Source organism: Syngnathus scovelli, chromosome 18 (assembly GCF_024217435.2).
Source record: "Syngnathus scovelli strain Florida chromosome 18, RoL_Ssco_1.2, whole genome shotgun sequence".
Taxonomy (NCBI): domain Eukaryota; kingdom Metazoa; phylum Chordata; class Actinopteri; order Syngnathiformes; family Syngnathidae; genus Syngnathus; species Syngnathus scovelli.
Window position 1 is genome coordinate 4555154 of NC_090864.1, and position 20538 is coordinate 4575691.

At 48.0% G+C, this 20538-nt stretch overlaps 2 protein-coding genes across 3 annotated transcripts; both read left to right on the forward strand.

Moving 5' to 3' along the window:
* Positions 1-100: 100 nt before the first annotated feature.
* Positions 101-16339, forward strand: arfgef1 (ADP-ribosylation factor guanine nucleotide-exchange factor 1 (brefeldin A-inhibited)). 2 transcript variants are annotated; one of them, XM_049749714.1, is made up of 40 exons: positions 101-474; positions 3640-3670; positions 4774-4930; positions 5007-5153; positions 5229-5408; positions 5630-5683; positions 6914-7238; positions 7372-7488; positions 7599-7852; positions 7960-8093; positions 8164-8398; positions 8471-8570; positions 8645-8784; positions 8862-8970; positions 9581-9782; positions 9868-9979; positions 10077-10282; positions 10357-10441; positions 10510-10675; positions 10741-10892; positions 10959-11087; positions 11180-11338; positions 11427-11571; positions 11635-11725; positions 11824-11864; positions 11998-12167; positions 12280-12431; positions 12500-12672; positions 12746-12906; positions 12999-13129; positions 13213-13342; positions 13464-13599; positions 13687-13825; positions 13893-13941; positions 14008-14137; positions 14290-14429; positions 14528-14699; positions 14775-14913; positions 14990-15107; positions 15279-16339. In XM_049749714.1, the coding sequence occupies exons 1-40, from the start codon at positions 351-353 to the stop codon at positions 15474-15476; spliced, it is 5733 nt and encodes a 1910-aa protein (XP_049605671.1). In that variant the 5' UTR covers positions 101-350; the 3' UTR covers positions 15477-16339. The 2 variants fall into 2 exon arrangements, with proteins under 2 accessions (XP_049605671.1, XP_049605672.1); XM_049749715.1 differs by lacking the exon at positions 5630-5683.
* A 1637-nt stretch (positions 16340-17976) lies between these two features.
* On the forward strand, positions 17977-20517 carry cops5 (COP9 signalosome subunit 5). The gene is made up of 8 exons (XM_049749728.1): positions 17977-18269; positions 18501-18735; positions 18850-18978; positions 19077-19142; positions 19221-19306; positions 19385-19496; positions 19751-19899; positions 19982-20517. The coding sequence occupies exons 1-8, from the start codon at positions 18133-18135 to the stop codon at positions 20067-20069; spliced, it is 1002 nt and encodes a 333-aa protein (XP_049605685.1). The 5' UTR covers positions 17977-18132; the 3' UTR covers positions 20070-20517.
* The last annotated feature ends 21 nt before the right edge of the window (positions 20518-20538 follow it).

The window sequence follows — 20538 nt, forward strand, 5'->3', positions numbered from 1 at the left end:
TGTTTATATAATATCATTTTCCTTATATTACATTTCACAAAGTAGTTGAGCAGTTGTACATTTAATTACCATTAGCATCACAACCTTCTTGCCGCCTCACTGTGACGTCATTTCCTCTCCAACATGGCGCAAGAGGCAGGTCGCTGATGGCCATCGGACGGGATTGAAGCCCACCTTTTGTTTGTGTGTGTCTCTTTCTTTTCTCTTTTGTTTTGTCTTGGCTGCTGCTGGAGGATCAACGTTGCAGTGAGGGGAAGCCATCGTGTTGTGGGCAAGAGCCTCCCCCCACACTACCACCATCACCTCTCCTCTCCTGAGACACACATACCGCGCCCCGATTCCGTTGCGTCATGTTTGAGGGCAAAAAGACGAAAAACATGTTCCTCACCAGAGCTTTGGAGAAGATTTTAGCTGACAAGGAGGTGAAGAAAGCCCACCACTCCCAGCTACGCAAAGCCTGCGAAGTGGCACTCCGTAAGTTGGCTTGTTTTTGCTTCTACCCACCCCACACCCCCTCCTCGACTTCTCGCGTTTGTGCTCATTGATTTAAACACGACACGCAGCCCCTTTGGACTCATTAACAGGCTATTCCGCGACATGTTGTGATTATTTGGCCCGAAAAAACTAACACGCAAAAACGCCATTTTGTCTTGTTAGGTGACTTGCACGTAAGAAGCCCAAGAAACTCGTGTGTTTATCCCACATTCAACGCGGAAATTGTGCAACGGGGGGCTGTTCGTTTGCGGTGTTTTGGCGTGCCTGCAGACCACTAATGACACACTGTTGGCGACGTTGGTTGTTATCACTTCTCCCGCTCACAAACGGCAATTATGAGCCGTTTAATCGCATGCTGTCAAGGCCACAAAGCAGCGGTGTGTCGGCGTCTCTTCCTGGTACGCTCGGTACGCAGTCGCCCTCCCTCACTCTTGACAGCGACACGTTGAATTTTCTTAATTTTGTGCACGTTTTCAAGGGGTTAAACGACAGGTTTGTGGCGCAACATTATCACAAATTGTCATCGAAGCCGAGGATAAGGTGACAGCTGTCAGAGCAACGTTTAAGCTAGCACAAAGCCGCTCTCGGAAGTAGACGAAACAACTTCCGGTTTGACTTGCAATTAAAATCTTAGCACAATTTGTTAAATTTTTATAAAAACCCTTAGCCACCCAAATTAACCAACTAAAACATTTTTAGTAGATTTCAAATGTAACCTTACTTATCGTGTAATTTGAATTAGGGACCAAACCATTTTAACACGATTTCAAAGGTCTTAATTTGAAATATATTTTTTGTTGCGTCCGGTTTGCACGTTTCCATTCACGCCACTTGTTAACAGGTGTATCCCCATTTCCAGTCTCTATTAATCACAATTTCCCCAGCTAAAATAGCAGCCATTTGTCTTTGAATCACACCGAAGATGTCTGCACAGTGTTATTCTGCACAGGCATTATTTATGACGTAGGCTGCTCGGGACAAACGAGGCTTTTGTCTTGTCAAGGGGTGTAATCGGATGCCCAGAGTGGACACAATGGCAGCATCTTGTGGAGCAGCCAACCACCTGTGTGAGGAGATCGGGTGACCTTGAGGGCCTAAACACACAAGCCTTGCTCTGTGTTGTTATTAAGCCACCGATTTGTTGTCAATTAAAAAATGGTAGATGCAGAAAAATTCAAATAAAGCCTCATGCATTCTGGCAAATGTGTGCAGTGGTGCCACCATTTAACTGTGCAGAATGCGAAAAGTGAGAAGCAGCGCAGTCGTAGTATGTATATACATATAAAAGGGTGACTGCCTGACCCAGAATACTGAGTGACTTACATAATCTAATGCTCTCAGGGCTCAGACACATCTCTACGCTGTCACTTAACATCTCTCAATGTGGATTTTCCATTTTACCGTTGTTTGTATTGCGACTGTACCTAATGCAGCACTCGGGAGTAATTGGAATAAGTCCACTCCCATTGTTTTTTTTTTTTTGGGGGGGGTTGATTATGATTCACTCGTATTTGTTTCTCCGGTATCAACAAGGTGAGTCACAGGGAGTGAGGCGAAAGGTTTGGGCAAGACAAAGCATCATCGTCATCCCCACTCCCGCTCTGACCTTTTACTTGGAATGCCAAAGTGTCACCCGGCAGGCCTTCACTTCAGGAACGCTACGCTCTCGGCAGTGCACTTGTCTCTAATATTTTGACCTACTTTGTACCCGCTCCGAGCATGACGGTGGTGCCGATGGTACTATTGTCCCTCGGGAACATGTGCTCCTGCCGCATGGTTAGAAGCTCTTGCAGCCGGGTGTGCACCCACGATAAGCACCGGGCCATAAATAAAAAAGTGTTTCCCAAGCCATGGCGACCTCAAGACTCATGCAGCCTCAAAAGTGATCATTCATGTCACTTGAATGTTTTTTGACAAAGTGTACACACTTGAGCTCCTTGTAATCCCAAAGGTGGCCCCGCTCTCCTGATAATGAGCTTGCGCTCGTGCTCATGTCAGTGTGTGTCAGGGCCCTCGCTCGCTCTTAACGCATAAATAATCCTTTCTTCTAACCTGAAGATGATGCAGAATATATTTATTATTGCGTGTTTTTAAACTTGATCCCTCCATTCATTTTACATGATCTTGTGGACCTCCTTCAGTCCGGAGACGAACTATGAATTAAGCATTCCCACGTGTAGATGAGGAGGCGCTTTTATCACTATTTACACTGCTTGTTTGGATCAGCTGCCTTGATTGATTTTGATCAATATCGTTGTTGGCTGCCGAGTGGAATACATCACGTTTAAAGAGGCAATTAGAAAGAAGCTACCTCGCACGTATGCCCAGACTCCAGAGGAGGCGAAATAGCGCGCCTGCTAGCTTGCGTGCTAAGAATAGACTCCAGGTGAGCACACATGAAATGCAACACGGCGGTGTGACAAAACCCAAAGTCGTCGCCAAGTCAAGCCGCCCTAACTTAATGTTATTGAGCCTGGGAAACAGTTTTAGATGTAAAAAAAAAAAAAAAAATCATGCTGTATGTTTAAAGGCGAGTCGTGCTACAGGTTCCACAGTGTCGGTTGCTGTTTGGGATGTACCTACATTCCTTCATGCTTGAAGGCCTTCAAAAAATGCCCGGGTGGCTGAATGATTAGCCAGCCGTGTCGCTTGCGACCTTCTCGTCTGCTTAAAAGCTCCTCACACTTGTCGGACAGCCTTGTCCAATAATCAACACATCCGTCATATTGGCCTCATCGGCAGCCGCTTCAGGATTGGAGCAGTGTAACCATGGCAACAGTGTCCGGTGAAGATGAAACGGATCAATAGATATACTCTAAGTTGTGGACGCCCTTGCGAACAAGCAAAAACAAACGTCGCAACGGTGGAAGATGATTCTTGCACAAACACGATTCACTGTCTGAGCCACTCGTCTTCAATTTGCCGTCTTTTGAAAGCACTCCGTTCGTTCTGTCGCTCTGGCCCGCTTTCGTCCAAGCTCCTCACCGCCTTCATGTTTGATGCAAAGAGTGGCTGGCGACTCTAATGACTTCATATGACAAAGCCCAGGGGCCCGTGCAAGTGGGGGGGGGGGGCTTCTGGGATTTGACAATAAAACCCAGAGGAACTGTTGTTTCAAAAACTTGTTTCTCTTTTCTTTTTCAGAGGAAATCAAAGAGGAGTCAGGAAAATTAAGGTGAGTGTCTGCAAACAGAACACGGCAGCTGACTTAACAAATGTATACAAAGGTGCTCCGCAGAGTTCAACTCAAGGCTACTAGAACACTGCGTCTGTGTGTGTTGTCGAAATGAGCTTTGTTGTTTCTCACATCTCAGCCTTTATTCTCCCCACTGCGTTTGCGTGTGTTGCCGAGTTACGCCGTCCTCGGAATGAGCGTACATGAACCGCACTCCACCTTCACTCGAGCTGTGTTTTTGCAAGATTAACATCCAAAAAAGAAATCGCTGATCCTCAGCAAGCCCCGACCTTGTTTTTATATCTGCCAGATGCTTTTTTTGCGGCGAGCCTGCAGCTCTGTTTAAACGGCCGCTTTATTGGCAGTGTTGCGCAAGATTACAAGTTCAGAGTGGCAGGCCTGCTGGGATATGAAATTAACATTTGAGGCAGCTTTAATTGAATACCAACAATGGAGGCAGTGACTCCATTGTCATGACGTGTGTAAATTTAAATTGATTCCAGCCACAATTTCTTTTCATTTTTGGTGTTGCCCTTCCAGCCTCCTCCTTGGCATCTCGCGGTGGGTCCTTGTAGTACTTAACAGGCTGAGCTCATCCCGCGTCGCTGCCAAGACATAAACAATACGAGCCCTCCCTTCACTGTGTCTGCGCTCATCAGGGCGTGGCGGCGGCTCTGGGGGATGCGCGCATTTGTGGCCTTCAAAAAAACAAAACAGAATCACCAGAAGTCGAAAAAAAAAAAGAATCCCCAGAAGTCGGTAAAAAAAAAAAAAATCTTGCTCGGTCACTCGACTTAAGGGTTGAGCGGCTTATCCGTGGCTTGGAGATGCTTTCTCAGCATGAGAGCTGATTACCCAGCCCGCCCTCCTTTGATAGATTAAGTGAAGCACTCAGCTGGAGCCGAAGTTCAGCACTTTAGCTTTTAGCATGCTAATGGGCGTCTGTCGAGGAATAGACAGAGAAAGAATGTCAAGTCACAACTTTGCTGTCAACACATGTGCATGGTTGGAATTACACAAAATTAAAAAGTCACAAAATGGAGATCGGTCTAGAAAAAAAAACTTATCGTCAAAGCCGTTTGTTTATCCCCTTATCGTTCCAGCCCGCCCAGCGGAGATGGAAAATCGGGTTCGGCCACTTTGCCGCCAGTCAAATCCAAGACCAACTTCATCGAAGCCGACAAGTACTTCTTGCCGTTCGAGCTGGCATGTCAGTCCAAATGTCCCCGCATCGTCATCACCTCGCTCGACTGTTTACAGGTTAGTGCTTTGACACGTCTTTCAGCGTTGCGCTCTGGTCTCAGGCCGTCATTGTTTTTATTTATTGTGCTTATAGAAGCTGATTGCGTACGGCCACCTGACCGGAAGTGCGCCGGACAGCACAGCCCCGGGCAAGAAGCTCATCGACCGCATCATCGAGACTATCTGCGCCTGCTTTCAGGGCCCGCAGACGGACGAGGGAGTGCAGCTGCAAATCATCAAGGTGGGGGACCCCCCCCCCAAAAAAAAAAATTGTCCTCTCTTGCCCTGCTGCTGATGACGGCACTCCCCGTTGCAGGCGTTGCTGACGGCGGTGACGTCGCAGCACATCGAGATCCACGAGGGCACCGTGCTGCAGGCCGTGCGCACCTGCTACAATATCTACCTGGCCAGCAAGAACCTCATCAACCAGACCACCGCCAAGGCCACACTGACGCAAATGCTCAACGTTATCTTCGCCCGCATGGAGAACCAAGCAGTACGTCCCCACGCCCGCCCGCCCATCCGCCGACAGCGCACACACAAACACACAACTTCCCGGTTTCATCCACTGTCGGACATGTTGCCTTGCTCTAATGTCATCTTTTTCTTTTTGAATGACACTTTTCCCCTCCTCCTCCTCCTCCTCCTCTTCCTCCTCCTCCTCCTCCTCCTCCTCCTCACCTACCTCCCCCCCTTCCCTCCCTGTGGGACACATAGCTTACAAATCACAAGCTATCTTGGTCTCTGGCCTCCAGAAAGCGTGACCGCCAGGTAAAGAAAAGCGTGCAGGACTGCCGTGAACTTTCCTCTCTCTCTTTTTTTTGTTTTTTTTCTTTCTCTCCACTTGCTTGACCCACAAAGTCTCCAAATTCTGTGCGCCTCTCTTGTGTTTCCTCCTCCCTCCTCCAACTTCCTCCTTATCCATCCATCCATCCATCCATCCATCCATCCATCCATCCATCCATCCATCCATCCATCCATCCATCCATCCATCCATCCATCCATCCATCCATCCATCCATCCATCCATCCATCCATCCATCCATCCATCCATCCATCCATCCATCCATCCATCCATCCATCCATCCATCCATCCATCCATCCATCCATCCATCCATCCATCCATCCATCCATCCATCCAGTTTGCCGTATTCTTGCCGCACGTCGACTCACTCCACCGCTTGGGTCACTTTGAACTTCACATAGTTACACTAAGAGAGTGTTAAAAATACTAGAAATAATCATGAATAAATGCTAAAAAAAGCATTCACACAGAAACGGAGCATTGGCATTTAAATAATGAGCTTCGTTTGTTTGCGCCGCCTCGGAGGTGTCTGGCCCGGATGCTCAATGCTAATAGCGTCAGTCAAGATGTTAGCTTCATTTGGCAGTTTTGCAGACATGATGAATGTATTAAGGCCATCACTCGTCATTATTTTGTGTGCTTGTGACTCACGTCTCCTTCACTCGTTGTGCCTTTTTTCTTTTTCCATCCTAAATTTTGAATCGCTCAGTGCACTTGAACGCATCATGGGCTGTTAGTTGAGCTTGGCTGAAGGAATGTCTACTGCTTGCTCTCTCCAGTTTGTTTGTTTGTTTCTTTGTTTGTGTTTGCCACCAAGTAGCACCATCTGTTTCGGCGCGCACAAGCTAGCAGCACACTGCTCATTGGCAAAGCGATGTCACCGACTGGCATGTAGTCGTTCATATTCGCATACGTATGAAGGATTTTAGAAAGGCTGCGTTAAGAAATCAAAATATTGTAATATGAAGATTTTGTTTTTTAACGAACACACCACATTGCCAGTTTAATTTAGGATGTCTGGCTGTGACGTAGAAAAAGCGTTCAGGAGCCTTAAGGGAACGCAAACATTCTTCCAAGTTTTTAATTGAACAATGTATTAATCTCTCTTTTTTTCTCTGTGTGCATGTGTGTGCTTGAATTTGTTTTAACGCACGTATGTGACCCCCCCCACCCTCCACCTCGCGTCCCGTCAATTAGTTGCAGGAGGCAAAACAGCTGGAACGAGAGCGGCTCCGGCAGCATGCCGAACCAGACTCGCCTCAAATCCACACGCCGCCCAAGGCTCCCACCAGGGAGGCCAACGGTCCCATCACCACCCCGAGCATTACCACCCCATCCACCCCGACGTCGCCTTCCACGCCGGCGCCACAGGCCGACGATGAGGGCGGAGGCGGGAGCAGCAGCCGCTCTTCGCCCGGAGAGTGCCGGCCCGTCTACGAGAGCCCCGATCCGGAAAACGGCTCCGACTTCTGCATGGCGGAGAACGAACAGACGGAGGCCGACCAAGCCGCGACGGCACAGAGTAAGATGGCGGCTCTTGACGATTCATTGAATAAAAAAAAGCCGCCCGTGTCTCTCACCAGGCCAGGCCCATTTTGTTGTCTAATAATGATTGACGTGACATTGTGTGTGTTGTTTTTTTTTTTTTCTTTCAGATGCTGCGGGCGAGGAGGATGAGGAGGAGGAGAATCTAGTAGTGCCCAATTATGAGGAGAAAGCCCAGGAGATCGTGCAGAGCATCCTGCAGGACGTGGTCAACACTGTGGCAGGAGGTGAGACTCACATTCAGATGACACTCCGCGGTCTGAATCAAAATGGTGGCCCAAGGACACTGCTGTCCAAAAGGTGGCCCTCATTAAATGACCCTCGCTCTCTTTGGCAGGTAACTGCCTGGACCCAACCCACCTCTGCACGGACGCCAAGGAGCCGCCAGGCGAGGGCGAGCACACAGAGGTGGATGCGGGGCCACCCGAGGCAGTCCCACAGGCTGCCCAGAACTCGCTGGAGGACGAGAGCACGCTGGCGAGTGATGGCGAGCACGTTCACGCCAACGGCATCCCCGGCACGCCCATCTCGGCTAGCTTTGCGCCGTCGCTGCCTGATGACAGGCTGTCCCTCTCGTCCACTGACACTCAGGTGCAACGATCTGATCATACCTTGTTGCCCTACTTAGTTGTCACAGTAAAAAGAAGCCTTGAAAAAAAATACACCAAAAATAAAGAGGAAAAAAAATCCTGTGTTAGGAATCGGGAGCGACGCCGGGACAGCCGCCGGGTGCCAAGTTCTCTCACATCCTCCAGAAAGATGCCTTCCTGGTTTTTCGCTCACTCTGCAAGCTGTCCATGAAACCTCTGTCGGACGGCCCGCCCGACCCAAAGTAAGTCAGCCTTGTCCACTAGATTTGAATCACGTCTTTCAAAATGGCTTAACGAGTTCTGTCCATTCAGGTCTCACGAGCTGCGCTCCAAGGTGCTGTCGCTGCAGCTGCTGCTGTCCATCCTGCAGAACGCCGGGCCCATCTTCAAGACCAACGAGATGTTCATCAATGCCATCAAGCAGTACCTGTGTGTGGCGCTCTCTAAGAACGGCGTGTCGTCCGTGCCCGAGGTCTTCGAGCTGTCACTGTCCATCTTCCTCACGCTGCTCTCGCACTTTAAGACGCACCTCAAGATGCAAATCGAGGTGAGGAGCGGCGCCAGCGAAGCCGTACAGAGACGGCGTGACCCACTGATGATTACTTGCCTTGTTCTCCAGGTTTTCTTCAAGGAGATTTTCCTCTACATCCTGGAGACTTCCACGAGCTCTTACGATCACAAGTGGATGGTCATCCAGACCCTCACCAGAATATGTGCAGGTCTGACTTCGATGTAGACATGACGACGCGCAAGGGCGACCGTGAGTTGTGACCCGCTTGTCTTTGTCCTTCAGACGCTCAGAGCGTGGTGGACATCTACGTCAACTACGACTGCGACTTGAACGCCGCCAACATCTTCGAGAGGCTCGTCAACGACCTTTCAAAAATAGCGCAGGGACGCGGCGGCCATGAGCTGGGCACCACGCCCCCGCAGGTGATCACCACTTCGTACAAGTATTCATCCAGAATTGGGGCTCGATTATGACCATGACACATTCATGTCGTCCGCAGGAGCTGACCTTGCGAAAAAAAGGCCTCGAATGCCTGGTGTCCATTTTGAAATGTATGGTGGAGTGGAGCAAGGACCAGTACGTCAACCCCAACTCCCAAACGAGCCTTGGTAAGTGCTGAGATGTTATTTGCCAAAGGTGGAGCCCAAACAAAAGAACGTGTTCCATAAGCTCAGAAAGCATGCCTCTGGCTAAGCTGTCAAGGCTAACCAGCTAACTCATTAACGTGTGGAGCAGCAAAATATGCGAAAGCTGTCAAAGAGCCATTTTCTTTTTTTTACCTCGTAACTGTGTTTTATTTTCTCCCCTTTTGGACATGACTTTAAAGACAAAACAGGTAACAGTAGCATTAGCACAAGTGCTTTTTAGACTATTAAAAGGATGGCTTTGGTGGCGTGTCTGTCTGTGCTTTTTGTAATCAGATAAGATTCGGACGGCGGGCAAAATGGCAGCTCACGTTACCGTGACGACACCATGCTGAATGTTTTAAAGGGTTTCCGATACGCCAACGCAAGTGCTGGGTTGCAGCTCTTCTACGTGACCTTGTGTCTGCTATAATGATAGTTACAATTGATTTAATGTAATAGCAAAATATATATTTTTTAAATGAGTCCTCGTATCTTGATACTGTTGTGGTTATGCCTTGTTTTGTTTGTCCCTCAACGTCGGCCGTATTTTCGCCTCGTTTGTTGTGACCACCCGTTTGGCCTTCTCCCCCAGGCCAAGAGAAGCCGTCGGAGCAGGAGAGCAGCGAGACTCGGGCCCCCGAGACCATCAACCGCTACGGCAGCATCAACTCGCTGGACTCCACCGCCTCGTCGGGCATCGGCAGCTACAGCACACAGATGTCCGGCACGGATAACCCCGAGCAGTTTGAGGTCCTCAAGCAGCAGAAGGAGATCATCGAGCAGGGCATTGACCTGTATGTTGCAGTCTTGATTGTATTATTTATACCGCTTTAATAATGCTGCTGGTCGATATTATATATAATAACCACTGCCCTATAGGTTCAACAAGAAACCAAAGAGGGGCATCCAGTACCTTCAAGAGCAAGGCATGCTGGGTACAACCCCAGAGGACCTGGCTCAGTTCCTGCACCAAGAGGAGCGCCTTGATTCAGTGAGGCCCGATTATTATTTTTTTAGATGTTAGTCTTACGTTGACATTCCAATCATGCGACTCCGCTGTGTTTGCTGTGCTGCCCGCACTGCCGCAGACTCAAGTTGGCGAGTTTCTCGGCGATAACGAGCGCTTCAACAAGGAGGTGATGTATGCCTATGTCGATCAAATGGACTTCCAAGGCAAAGACTTTGTGTCGGCACTGAGGATGTTCCTGGAGGGCTTCCGGCTGCCCGGCGAGGCTCAAAAGATCGACCGGCTCATGGAGAAGTTCGCCGCCAGATACCTCGAATGCAATCAGGGGTGAGCCGGGCAAATGTCAGCCAGCGCTCGATGACGCCATCAAGTTCATTGTTGGGAAATTGCTTTGCCTGCAGGCAAACCCTCTTTGCCAGCGCAGACACCGCCTACGTACTCGCCTACTCCATCATTATGCTGACGACGGATCTTCATAGTCCACAAGTACGTACACCACCTCCAGATGATTAAGGACAGCAATCTCAATTTTTTTTCTTCTTCTTCCTGTCAAGGTGAAGAACAAAATGACCAAGGAGCAGTACATCAAGATGAACCGCGGCATCAACGACAGCAAGGATCTGCCCGAGGAGTACCTGTCAGCCATCTATGACGAGATCGCTGGCAAGAAGATAGCCATGAAGGAGACCAAGGAGCTTACCATCAAATCCAGCAAGCAGAGTAAGTGTTGTCAGCTAGTAGCTTAAAGCAAAAAAAAAAAATCTAATTTATATTTCCTCCACCAGGCGTGGCCAGTGAGAAGCAGCGGCGTCTGCTGTACAACGTGGAGATGGAGCAGATGGCCAAGACGGCAAAAGCTCTGATGGAGGCCGTCAGCCATGTGCAGGCGCCCTTCACTAGCGCCACCCACCTGGAGCACGTGCGGCCCATGTTCAAGGTAGGACAGGTCGTCGTCAGACGCCCGTCGAGATCTACGCTCACTTCCTGCTGCTGTCGTCCTCAGCTGGCGTGGACGCCCTTTCTGGCCGCCTTCAGCGTGGGCCTCCAGGACTGTGACGACACCGACGTGGCCTCGCTGTGTCTGGAAGGGATCCGCTGTGCCATCAGAATAGCATGCATCTTCTCAATACAGGTTACAAATCAGAATTGCGTACTGTATGTGACAAAAAAATAAACTTGTTTACTTTATGATTTTTTTTTTTTTTTTTTTTTTGCCCCCCCTAGTTGGAGAGGGATGCCTACGTACAAGCACTGGCCAGGTTTACGCTGCTTACCGCCAGCTCGGGCATTTCAGAAATGAAGCAGAAGAACATCGATACCATCAAGACGCTCATCACGGTGGCACATACTGACGGAAACTACCTGGGCAACTCCTGGCACGAGGTTGCCCCCCTTTAGAAGTTTTTTTTATTATTAAATCTCAACTATACTTGCTTGAGGACACTGAGTTAATCAACTTTTTTTTTTTTAGATCATGAAGTGCATCAGTCAGCTGGAGCTGGCGCAGCTCATTGGCACAGGCGTGAAGGCGCGCTACATTTCGGGGACCGTGCGCGGCAAAGAGGGCATCATGACCAGCACCAGGGAGCAGAGCAACGACGAGTACCTGGGCCTGGGTAAGTCGGCATTTGGTCCAAAGTCTCATATAAGTGTTGCTAACCGTTCCCTCCGCTGTGCAGTTGGCGGCACGGTGGATCGCAAGCAGATCGCCAGCATCCAGGAATCCATCGGCGAGACCAGCTCTCAGTCTGTGGTGGTGGCTGTGGACAGGTGGGTGGAAAAAAATCACATTGATAACTATCATAGACATATATGGGACCTAAATTAAAACCTTTTTTTTTTTTTTTTTTTTTTTTTTATTTCTTCAGGATATTCACAGGATCGACCAGACTTGATGGCAATGCAATAGGTGAGTTGAGGACTGGCCATTAGCAGCATAAAATATTGTGTTGACTGATGCAAAAGCAATTTCAAATCACTATGAGATCCGTATGCAATGGCGTCCATCTTTGTTTGTGTCTGATGTCCATAACTATCCTCAGTGGATTTTGTGCGCTGGCTGTGCGCCGTGTCCATGGATGAGCTGGCCTCGCCCACGCACCCGCGCATGTTCAGCCTGCAGAAGATCGTGGAGATCTCCTACTACAACATGGGGCGTATCCGACTACAGTGGTCCAGGATCTGGGAGGTCATCGGGGACCACTTCAACAAGGTGGGCTGCAATTTAGCAGCATTAGAACAGATGGAGTGTTTTTTTTATCCCCGTATCTATTTTGCAGTGCGTCGTTTTCTGGCTTTGATTAAATGCAGCTCTGGTTTTTCAGGTGGGCTGCAACTCCAATGAAGATGTGGCCATTTTTGCCGTGGACTCACTCCGGCAGCTGTCCATGAAGTTCTTGGAGAAGGGCGAGCTGGCCAACTTCCGCTTCCAGAAGGATTTTCTGAGGCCCTTCGAGCACATCATGAAGAAGAACAGGTGCGTTGACAACGACGATGATGATGATGGTGGTTCTTGGCTCTCTCTTATCTCTCTTGTGTCTACAGATCTCCTACCATCAGGGACATGGTGGTGCGCTGCATCGCCCAGATGGTCAACTCCCAGGCGGCCAACATCCGCTCGGGCTGGAAGAACATCTTCTCCGTCTTCCACCTGGCGGCGTCCGACCAGGACGAGAGCATCGTGGAGCTGGCCTTTCAGACCACGGGACACATCGTCAGTGAGTGCCACGAACGGCGCACCCCGCCGGACCTTACAATTCGTCGCTGACTTTGTCTTTCCGTCATCGCCAGCGAATGTATTCGAGAAGCACTTTGCGGCCACCATCGATTCCTTCCAGGATGCCGTCAAGTGCCTGTCGGAGTTTGCGTGCAACGCCGCCTTTCCCGACACCAGCATGGAAGCCATCCGCCTCATCCGACACTGCGCCAAATACGTCTCGGGGAGGCCACAGGTGGGTCACCCACTGTTGCCGTAGCGACCGCCTTGCTAGCCAGATCAACTTCTTGTGTCTGCGGGTCCAAATGTGGCTAACTTGCGTGGCAGGCCTTCAAAGACTACACCAGCGATGACATGAATGTAGCGCCGGAGGACCGCGTATGGGTGCGAGGCTGGTTTCCCATCCTCTTCGAGCTGTCCTGCATCATCAACAGGTGCAAGCTGGATGTACGGACCAGGTACATGGGCCCCACCAGTTTCCAGGCCACTAAATTGAAGCATTGAGTTCATCAATGGAGCCTTTTCGTTTGTCCTTGTTCAGGGGGTTGACGGTAATGTTTGAAGTGATGAAGACGTACGGGCACACTTTCGAGAAGCACTGGTGGCAAGACCTGTTCCGAATCGTCTTCAGAATCTTCGACAACATGAAGCTGCCCGAGCAGCAGACTGAAGTACGTCTGTCACGCCATCACAAGGACAGATATGAAAGTGATCAGCAAAAAAGCCAATGTCGGCTGATTCGATTGCTTGGCCGGATAATTAAGAAATCTTGTTGCCCCCCCACCCACGCAGAAAGCAGAGTGGATGACCACCACCTGCAACCACGCACTTTACGCCATCTGTGACGTATTCACGCAGTACTTTGAGTCCCTCAGCGACGTGTTGCTGGATGACATTTTAGCTCAGCTCTACTGGTGTGTGCAGCAAGGTGAGTGTTCTGAAGGGAGCGATTTTGCTTTAAAGGGATTTTTTTTTTTTTTTTTGGCAACTACTAACTCCTCCATTTTGTGCGCAGACAACGAGCAGCTAGCCCGCTCGGGCACTAACTGCCTGGAGAACGTGGTCATCCTGAACGGCGAGAAATTCTCCGCCGAGACATGGGACAAGACGTGCAACTGCATGCTGGACATCTTCAAAACCACCATCCCGCATGCGTAAGCCATATTTAACCACCCTCACCCTTCCCTTCTAAATGTGTGATGAATGCTGTGTTTGCCTCAGACTACTAACGTGGAGACCAGCAGAAGGCGAGCAGTTCGACAAGCAGCTGGTGAGACTAGCCTATTTCCACATAGATCAGTTCGCATTTGATCTTCATCACGCCATCTCCCCTCAGGATTCCATTTCTCTGAAGTCCTTGGATGACCAGCGCTCTGTCGGCAGCGTGGAGAGCCGTCACCAGAGCCAGCAGAGCGGCGTCACCTCCGCCCCTGGCGAGGACGTCGCCAGGGGCAGAAACTCCATCAGTGAGTGGAGGGCATTACATAAACCCAAGGTCCAAGTGGCCAATTCTCATTTTATGCTCATTATTGTGGGAAAGGAGAGCCACTGCCTCACAACAAACGTCACGTTCCGCTCGAAAGGCGATTTTGTGACCATGAACTTTGGTGTTCCGCAGGGGTGCAGGAGCAGCGCTTGTTCGCCGCCTTGCTCATCAAGTGCGTGGTGCAGCTGGAGCTCATCCAGACTATCGACAACATCGTCTTCTTCCCCGCCACCAGCAAGAAAGAAGATGCTGAAAATTTTGCCGCAGCGCAGGTGCCGACATAAATATTTATTTCTTTGATTCTGCCAAATATTGTCAAGCTGTACTAAAAAAAACAAAAAACGCCACCCTTGTATCGTCTTTCCCAAAGCGCGATGCGGCCTGCGTGTCAGACGTGGCGGCAGAGGCACCAGACCAGGGAATGTTCCGCTACCTGACGTCACAACAGCTCTTCAAGCTGCTGGACTGCCTGATGGAGTCGCACCGCTTCGCCAAATCCTTCAACTCCAACAATGAGCAGAGGACACTGCTGTGGAAAGCGGGTAACTCTCGCTGCGCCACCGCTAAGTTTGGCGTGAGTGCGTGTGCGTGACCGGCCTCTCGCATGTGCGTTGTAGGGTTTAAAGGCAAGTCCAAGCCCAACCTGTTAAAGCAGGAGACGGGCAGCCTGGCGTGCGGCCTGCGCATCCTCTTCCGCATGTACACGGACGAAACGCGGCGGGACGCCTGGGAGGAAGTCCAGAGACGACTGTTAGAGTAAGGACGCAGATGCAGCCCATCGCAATCATGTATCACTTTTTTTCACCAACATTTTTCTTTTGTGTGTGGTCAGCGTGTGCGGCGAGGCAGTGGCCTACTTCTTGGCGTTGACCTCGGAGAGCCACAGGGAGGCCTGGACCAACCTCCTTCTCCTCTTCCTCACCAAGGTTCTGAAGATTAACGACCAAAGGGTGGGTTCACACAAATACGACTCAAACACGCTAACACGCACTGTATTTACTTAACTGCAATTGGTTAAAAGATAAAAAGAAAACGCCAATGGTATCTGTACATTAGCCCGCCTATGGCACTTCCCATTATGCATTTAGCTAAGCAGACTTTAAGACGTCTCTCCCATTTAGTTCAAGGCTCATGCGTCACGGTACTACCCGCTGCTATGCGAGATCATGCAGTTGGACCTCATCCCGGAGCTGCGCGCCGTCCTGAGGAAATTTTACCTGCGGATCGGCTCAGTATTCGGCATCGCACCCGAGCCGCAACCCCGGCCGGCGCTACTGGAGAACTGCGCCGACCCGAAGGCGGCAGAGGAAGCTCAATAACACCACCTGCCTGCAGCCTCCATCTACCTTGGCTATCAGCACGAAAAAAAGAAAACAGTCTGGTTTGTAGCGATTTCCTCCTCCGCCACCATATCTCCGAGCTGCTCAGACAGAATCTATTTTAAAAATTTTAAAAATGTGCTTCTTACTGTATATTCAATGTAACTGAATGATTGCAAAGACATACTCAAAAACCATGATGAAATGTGACCTCTTTCTCTCCGCACTCCTATGTGGTCAACATTCATATCCAAATGTATAGATGTAAGAATCTGATGACACTAGATTTTTTTTTTTTTTATATATTTTATTATTATTCGTCACTGCACTCGAACTCCATTCGGAATGCACTGGAGATTTGACATTTTACCCCTCCGCTCCAGATTTGACTGTAACATCTCACCAGTAAGTGAAGGCTGCATTAAATTATTCCATTTTCAATGTTGGTATTGTTTTGTTTTTAACTGGAAGACGAGATGCTAGCTGCTTAAAAAAACGAAAGACTAATTGCTATTAGTCTGTTTTCATTTTTGACTTTAGTTTTCATGTGTGTATAAAAGAAAAATCAAGAATAATATATTTAATTTTTTCTTGGGTTTTGGGAGGTAGTGATGTGTATAGAGAGTGAGAGAGAGAGAGAGAGAGAGAGAGAGAGAGAGAGAGAGAGAGAGGGGATAAATGAGTGATGTTAGCTGTGCTTTATGTGCGAATGGGATGCATTCCTGCTCATGGATGTAGAAAACAAATGTATATGATGCAGCAATGTAAAGTTTTCTATGTTGCAAAAAAGATATGTACAAATTTGTGTACATCCTCTGGCATTCTAATCAGGTTCTAGGTTAATAAAGTTTTTTTGAACTTGGGTCATTTGAATTGTCACTTATTTCCACTCAGCTATATTATGTTAAGAATGAAAATTAGAAGAATACGCAGATTGCTTTTTGTTTATGAAAAAGGAGCTAATACAGTAATCCCTTGATTAACGCGGCTAATTGGTTCCAAAAACCACCCACGATAAGTGAAATCCGCGAAGTAGGGTCACCCGCTCATCTGTACATTTTTTGTGTGTCAATAAATATGAAACCATTTCAAAGTCCCAATGATCGTCGTCACACACACATCTGGGTGTGGTGGAATTTGTCCTCTGCATTTAACTCATCCCCGTGTGATTTTGATCCATCCCCTGGAGGAGAGGGGAGCAGTGAGCAGCAGCGGTGTTGCGCTCGGGAGTCATTTGGTGATATAACCCCCCAATTCCAACCCTTAATGCTGAGTGCCAAGCAGGGAGGCAATGGGTCCCATTTTTATAGTCTTTGGTATGACCCGGCCGGGGTTTGAACCCACAACCTTCCAGTCTCAGGGCAGACACTCTACCACTAGGTCACTGATCTGGTTTAAGTGCATATTGTATTAGAACATTAAATAATTGTTTCAAACATGTAAATAATACATTAATATTATAAATAACACTGATTTTTTTCTATAAATATTGAAAATATTATACGTGTGTGTGTGTAACATGTTAACAAGAAGTACTGGGAAGGCTAACGAGTTAGCGGGAAGATGCTGATTCGCGATCGTGCTAATACGCGAAAACGGACCGCAAAAGGAATGTAAACCAACATTTGGAGCAATACTACATTGTCCTAAAGGTTGGACATAGGTGATCGTTCATTTCTCTTGTCATGAGACCCACTTACATCGTCAATGACTGCTGTACCTCTGTAACATGTATGTACACGAACGTGAAACAGAAAGTGGTATCGCCTGAAAACGGTCTTCAAAATAAAGTACCCTACATCAAATCAAAGCACGACTGAATAACATGGAGAATTCTTAACACATACTGTAAATATGTTTTTAGAACAGCTTTTATTATTATAACATTTTTTATAACAAGGCACAAGTGTACATACTGTAAATGTTTTTAGAACTCTTTTATTATTATAAAAAAATTCTATAACAAGGTACAACACTGAAAATATGTTTTTAGAACTCTTATTATTATAACTTTTTTTTTATGTATAAAAAGGTACAAGTGTACGCACTGCAATTGTGTGGGCACTCCCTGCCTTCTGCTGGCGTGTGGGCAACTTTCCTGCCATAGTTCCCCAAATTAGAAGTTTTATTTTGAATTTGTATTTTTTTTTTTTTTTTGGGGGGGGGGGGGCGGAATCCGCGATGTAGTGAAATAGCAATAAACGAACTGCGATGTAGCGAGGGATTACTGTATATTGAAATATATGAAAATGTAAAAATCAGTCGCAAGAGGCCAGTATAGCTCTGGTTTGCTGTTTCGGACTTCCTCCCTGGGCTGAACCATTATGCGATATGGGTGGTTACCTTGCTTTGAGTTTGACAAATATTGTAAATGTAATTTGATTTTTGAGCAAATACTTATATTTTCATTAAAATATTGTTGTTTTAATCAAAAGTACAAATCGAGAACGAAATTTATGGGAAATTTTGATATATAACGGCGACATGATGTTGAACGCCCCCTTAATCTCATAAATGATATTTGACTGTCATGGCGCCCTGAGCTCGGAGCTCCTTGATGCGGCATCATCGTATTTGGTTAAAAAGACAACATTTTCACTGTGTTTAGCTCATGTTCATGGTTTGACATCAACTCGTCGTCCTCGGCCGAGAGACCATGGCGGCCAGTAACACGGCTCAGAAAACCTGGGAGCTCACCAACAGCATGCAGGAGGTTCAGAGCATCGACGAAATTTACAAATATGACAAAAAGCAACAACAGGAGATCCTTGCGGCCAAGCCTTGGACAAAAGAGTGAGTTGACGTGACAAATAGATATTTTGCATGTTCAAAAGTCATTGTAGGTTGCTCAACATTCATTTGTGCTCGTATAAAGAGCAACAACACCGGAACTGAATTTTGACGCTTTACCGTAAACCGCCGCCTATGTGCCTTTCACTATTCACAAACTCAAGCAAGAGAAAGGTTCGAATCGCCATGTGTATTTTTTTTTTATTTTTTGCGTTTGTGTGTACCTGGTACCAGCCACCACTACTTCAAGTACTCCAAGATCTCTGCACTAGCTCTGCTGAAGATGGTGATGCACGCTCGCTCGGGTGGCAACCTGGAGGTGATGGGCCTCATGCTGGGCAAGGTCGATGGCGAGAGCATGATCATCATGGACAGCTTTGCGCTGCCTGTAGAAGGAACCGAGACCCGAGTCAACGCGCAGGCCGCTGCCTACGAGTACATGGCAGCCTACATTGAGAACGCCAAACAGGTTTAGTGTTGTTGTTTTTTTTTTAGTTCTCCTATTGAGGGTCATGAAGGTGTACCTAAAGGAGTGTCTGATGAGTGTTTTTAAAATCTAGTGGCAACTGTGTTGTTGTGTCAGGTGGGCCGACTGGAGAACGCTATCGGCTGGTATCACAGTCACCCGGGCTACGGCTGCTGGCTCTCGGGCATCGATGTCAGCACTCAGATGCTCAACCAGCAGTTTCAGGAGCCTTTTGTTGCCGTGGTGGTAAGATTATGAGCCACCTCTGACATTGTTTACGATGTTTTTGTGATTACATCTTGTCTACTCGCATCTTGTCTACCCTATCTTTGCGCCTTTTACAGATTGACCCCACGCGGACCATTTCGGCCGGCAAGGTCAACCTGGGTGCCTTTAGGACATACCCAAAAGTAGAGGAAACCACTTTCATGGTCCACAACTGTGAGTTGTTTTTTTTACTGACATTTGTGAAAAAATTGTCATTTCAGGGCTACAAGCCTCCTGACGAAGGGCCGTCAGAGTATCAAACCATCCCTCTGAATAAGATTGAAGACTTTGGCGTACACTGTAAACAGTGAGTCTATTTTCTAAAGCACGAGTTTCCACATTTAAAAACGGTTCCTAAGATTTTCTTTTTCTTTGTGTTTGATAGGTATTACGCAATGGAAGTGACATACTTCAAGTCATCCCTGGACAGAAAGCTGCTGGAGCTGCTCTGGAACAAATACTGGGTCAACACGTTAAGCTCCTCCAGTCTCCTCACGGTAACTTCGTATTATGAAAGCCCCCGCAGTCTGAGTGAGTGAGGGGGGCTAAATAGTCAGATAGCTTATCCAAACAGTGCGCTGCACGCCAGGACAAATTGACTATACGTCAAGATGGTGACAGCGGCGCGGGCCATTGTGCTCTAATGAGCCTCCCCACTGACAACATGTTGGCCTCACCTTAAGCAAACGCTTCCAGCAACACGCCTCTGTCTTCATCGGGCACATCCCGTTGGTCTTTTTGTGTGCGTCAGAACTCGGACTACACTACGGGTCAGGTGTTCGACCTATCAGAGAAGCTGGAGCAGTCGGAGGCTCAGTTGGGTCGGGGGAGCTTCATGCTGGGCCTGGACACGCACGACAGGAAGTCCGAGGACAAGCTGGCCAAAGCCACCCGGGACAGGTATGTACCGTTTAAAATGAATAAATCAAACCCTGAACGAGAAAAGATCTTTAAAAATATTTTTTGCCCCCCTTTGCTTCAGCTGCAAGACGACCATTGAAGCCATTCACGGCCTGATGTCTCAAGTCATTAAGGACAAACTCTTCAATCAAATCAACACATCTAATTAATTTTTTGGGGTTTGTTCCGGCACTTCCTGGGTAATGTTTGTGTATGACGGCAAAGTGTTTATGCTTAATACCCCACTTTTCACTTTCACTGTTGTAGCCAGAAAATATATCGGAGTCAATAAAATTTACAGTCCCATGCAGAAGTATTGGAACTCCAAGGTCAGTTTCTTTGTTTTTGTTGTATTTGGATTTCAGATGATCTCAAGTGGGCAGCACGCTGGCACACTGGTTGTTAGCACGTCCGCCTCATAGTTCAGATGGCCAGGTCTGTGTTGAGCTTGCATGTTCTCCCCGTGCCTGTGTGGGTTTCCTCCCACATCCCAAAAACATCCATGGTAGGCTGATTGAGCACTCCAAACACGAAGACGAGAAAGTTGTTTATTGGAGAAAGGTCAATTGGGAGAAGCTTGCTGTTTCAATACTTTTGGAGGGACTGTTGGTGAAAGTACATTGTTTTATTATTTTGCAG

Excerpts from the sequence above, each read along its gene's own strand:
- cops5 (XM_049749728.1), top strand. The coding sequence starts at position 18,133 with ATGGCGGCCAGTAACACGGCTCAGAAAACCTGGGAGCTCACCAACAGC. Across the intron at positions 18,270-18,500 it reads GCCAAGCCTTGGACAAAAGA|CCACCACTACTTCAAGTACT; the intron begins GTGAGTTGACGT and ends ACCTGGTACCAG. Across the intron at positions 18,979-19,076 it reads AGCCTTTTGTTGCCGTGGTG|ATTGACCCCACGCGGACCAT; the intron begins GTAAGATTATGA and ends CGCCTTTTACAG.
- arfgef1 (XM_049749714.1), top strand. The coding sequence starts at position 351 with ATGTTTGAGGGCAAAAAGACGAAAAACATGTTCCTCACCAGAGCTTTG. Across the intron at positions 475-3,639 it reads AGCCTGCGAAGTGGCACTCC|AGGAAATCAAAGAGGAGTCA; the intron begins GTAAGTTGGCTT and ends TTTCTTTTTCAG. Across the intron at positions 13,343-13,463 it reads TGCCCGAGCAGCAGACTGAA|AAAGCAGAGTGGATGACCAC; the intron begins GTACGTCTGTCA and ends CCACCCACGCAG.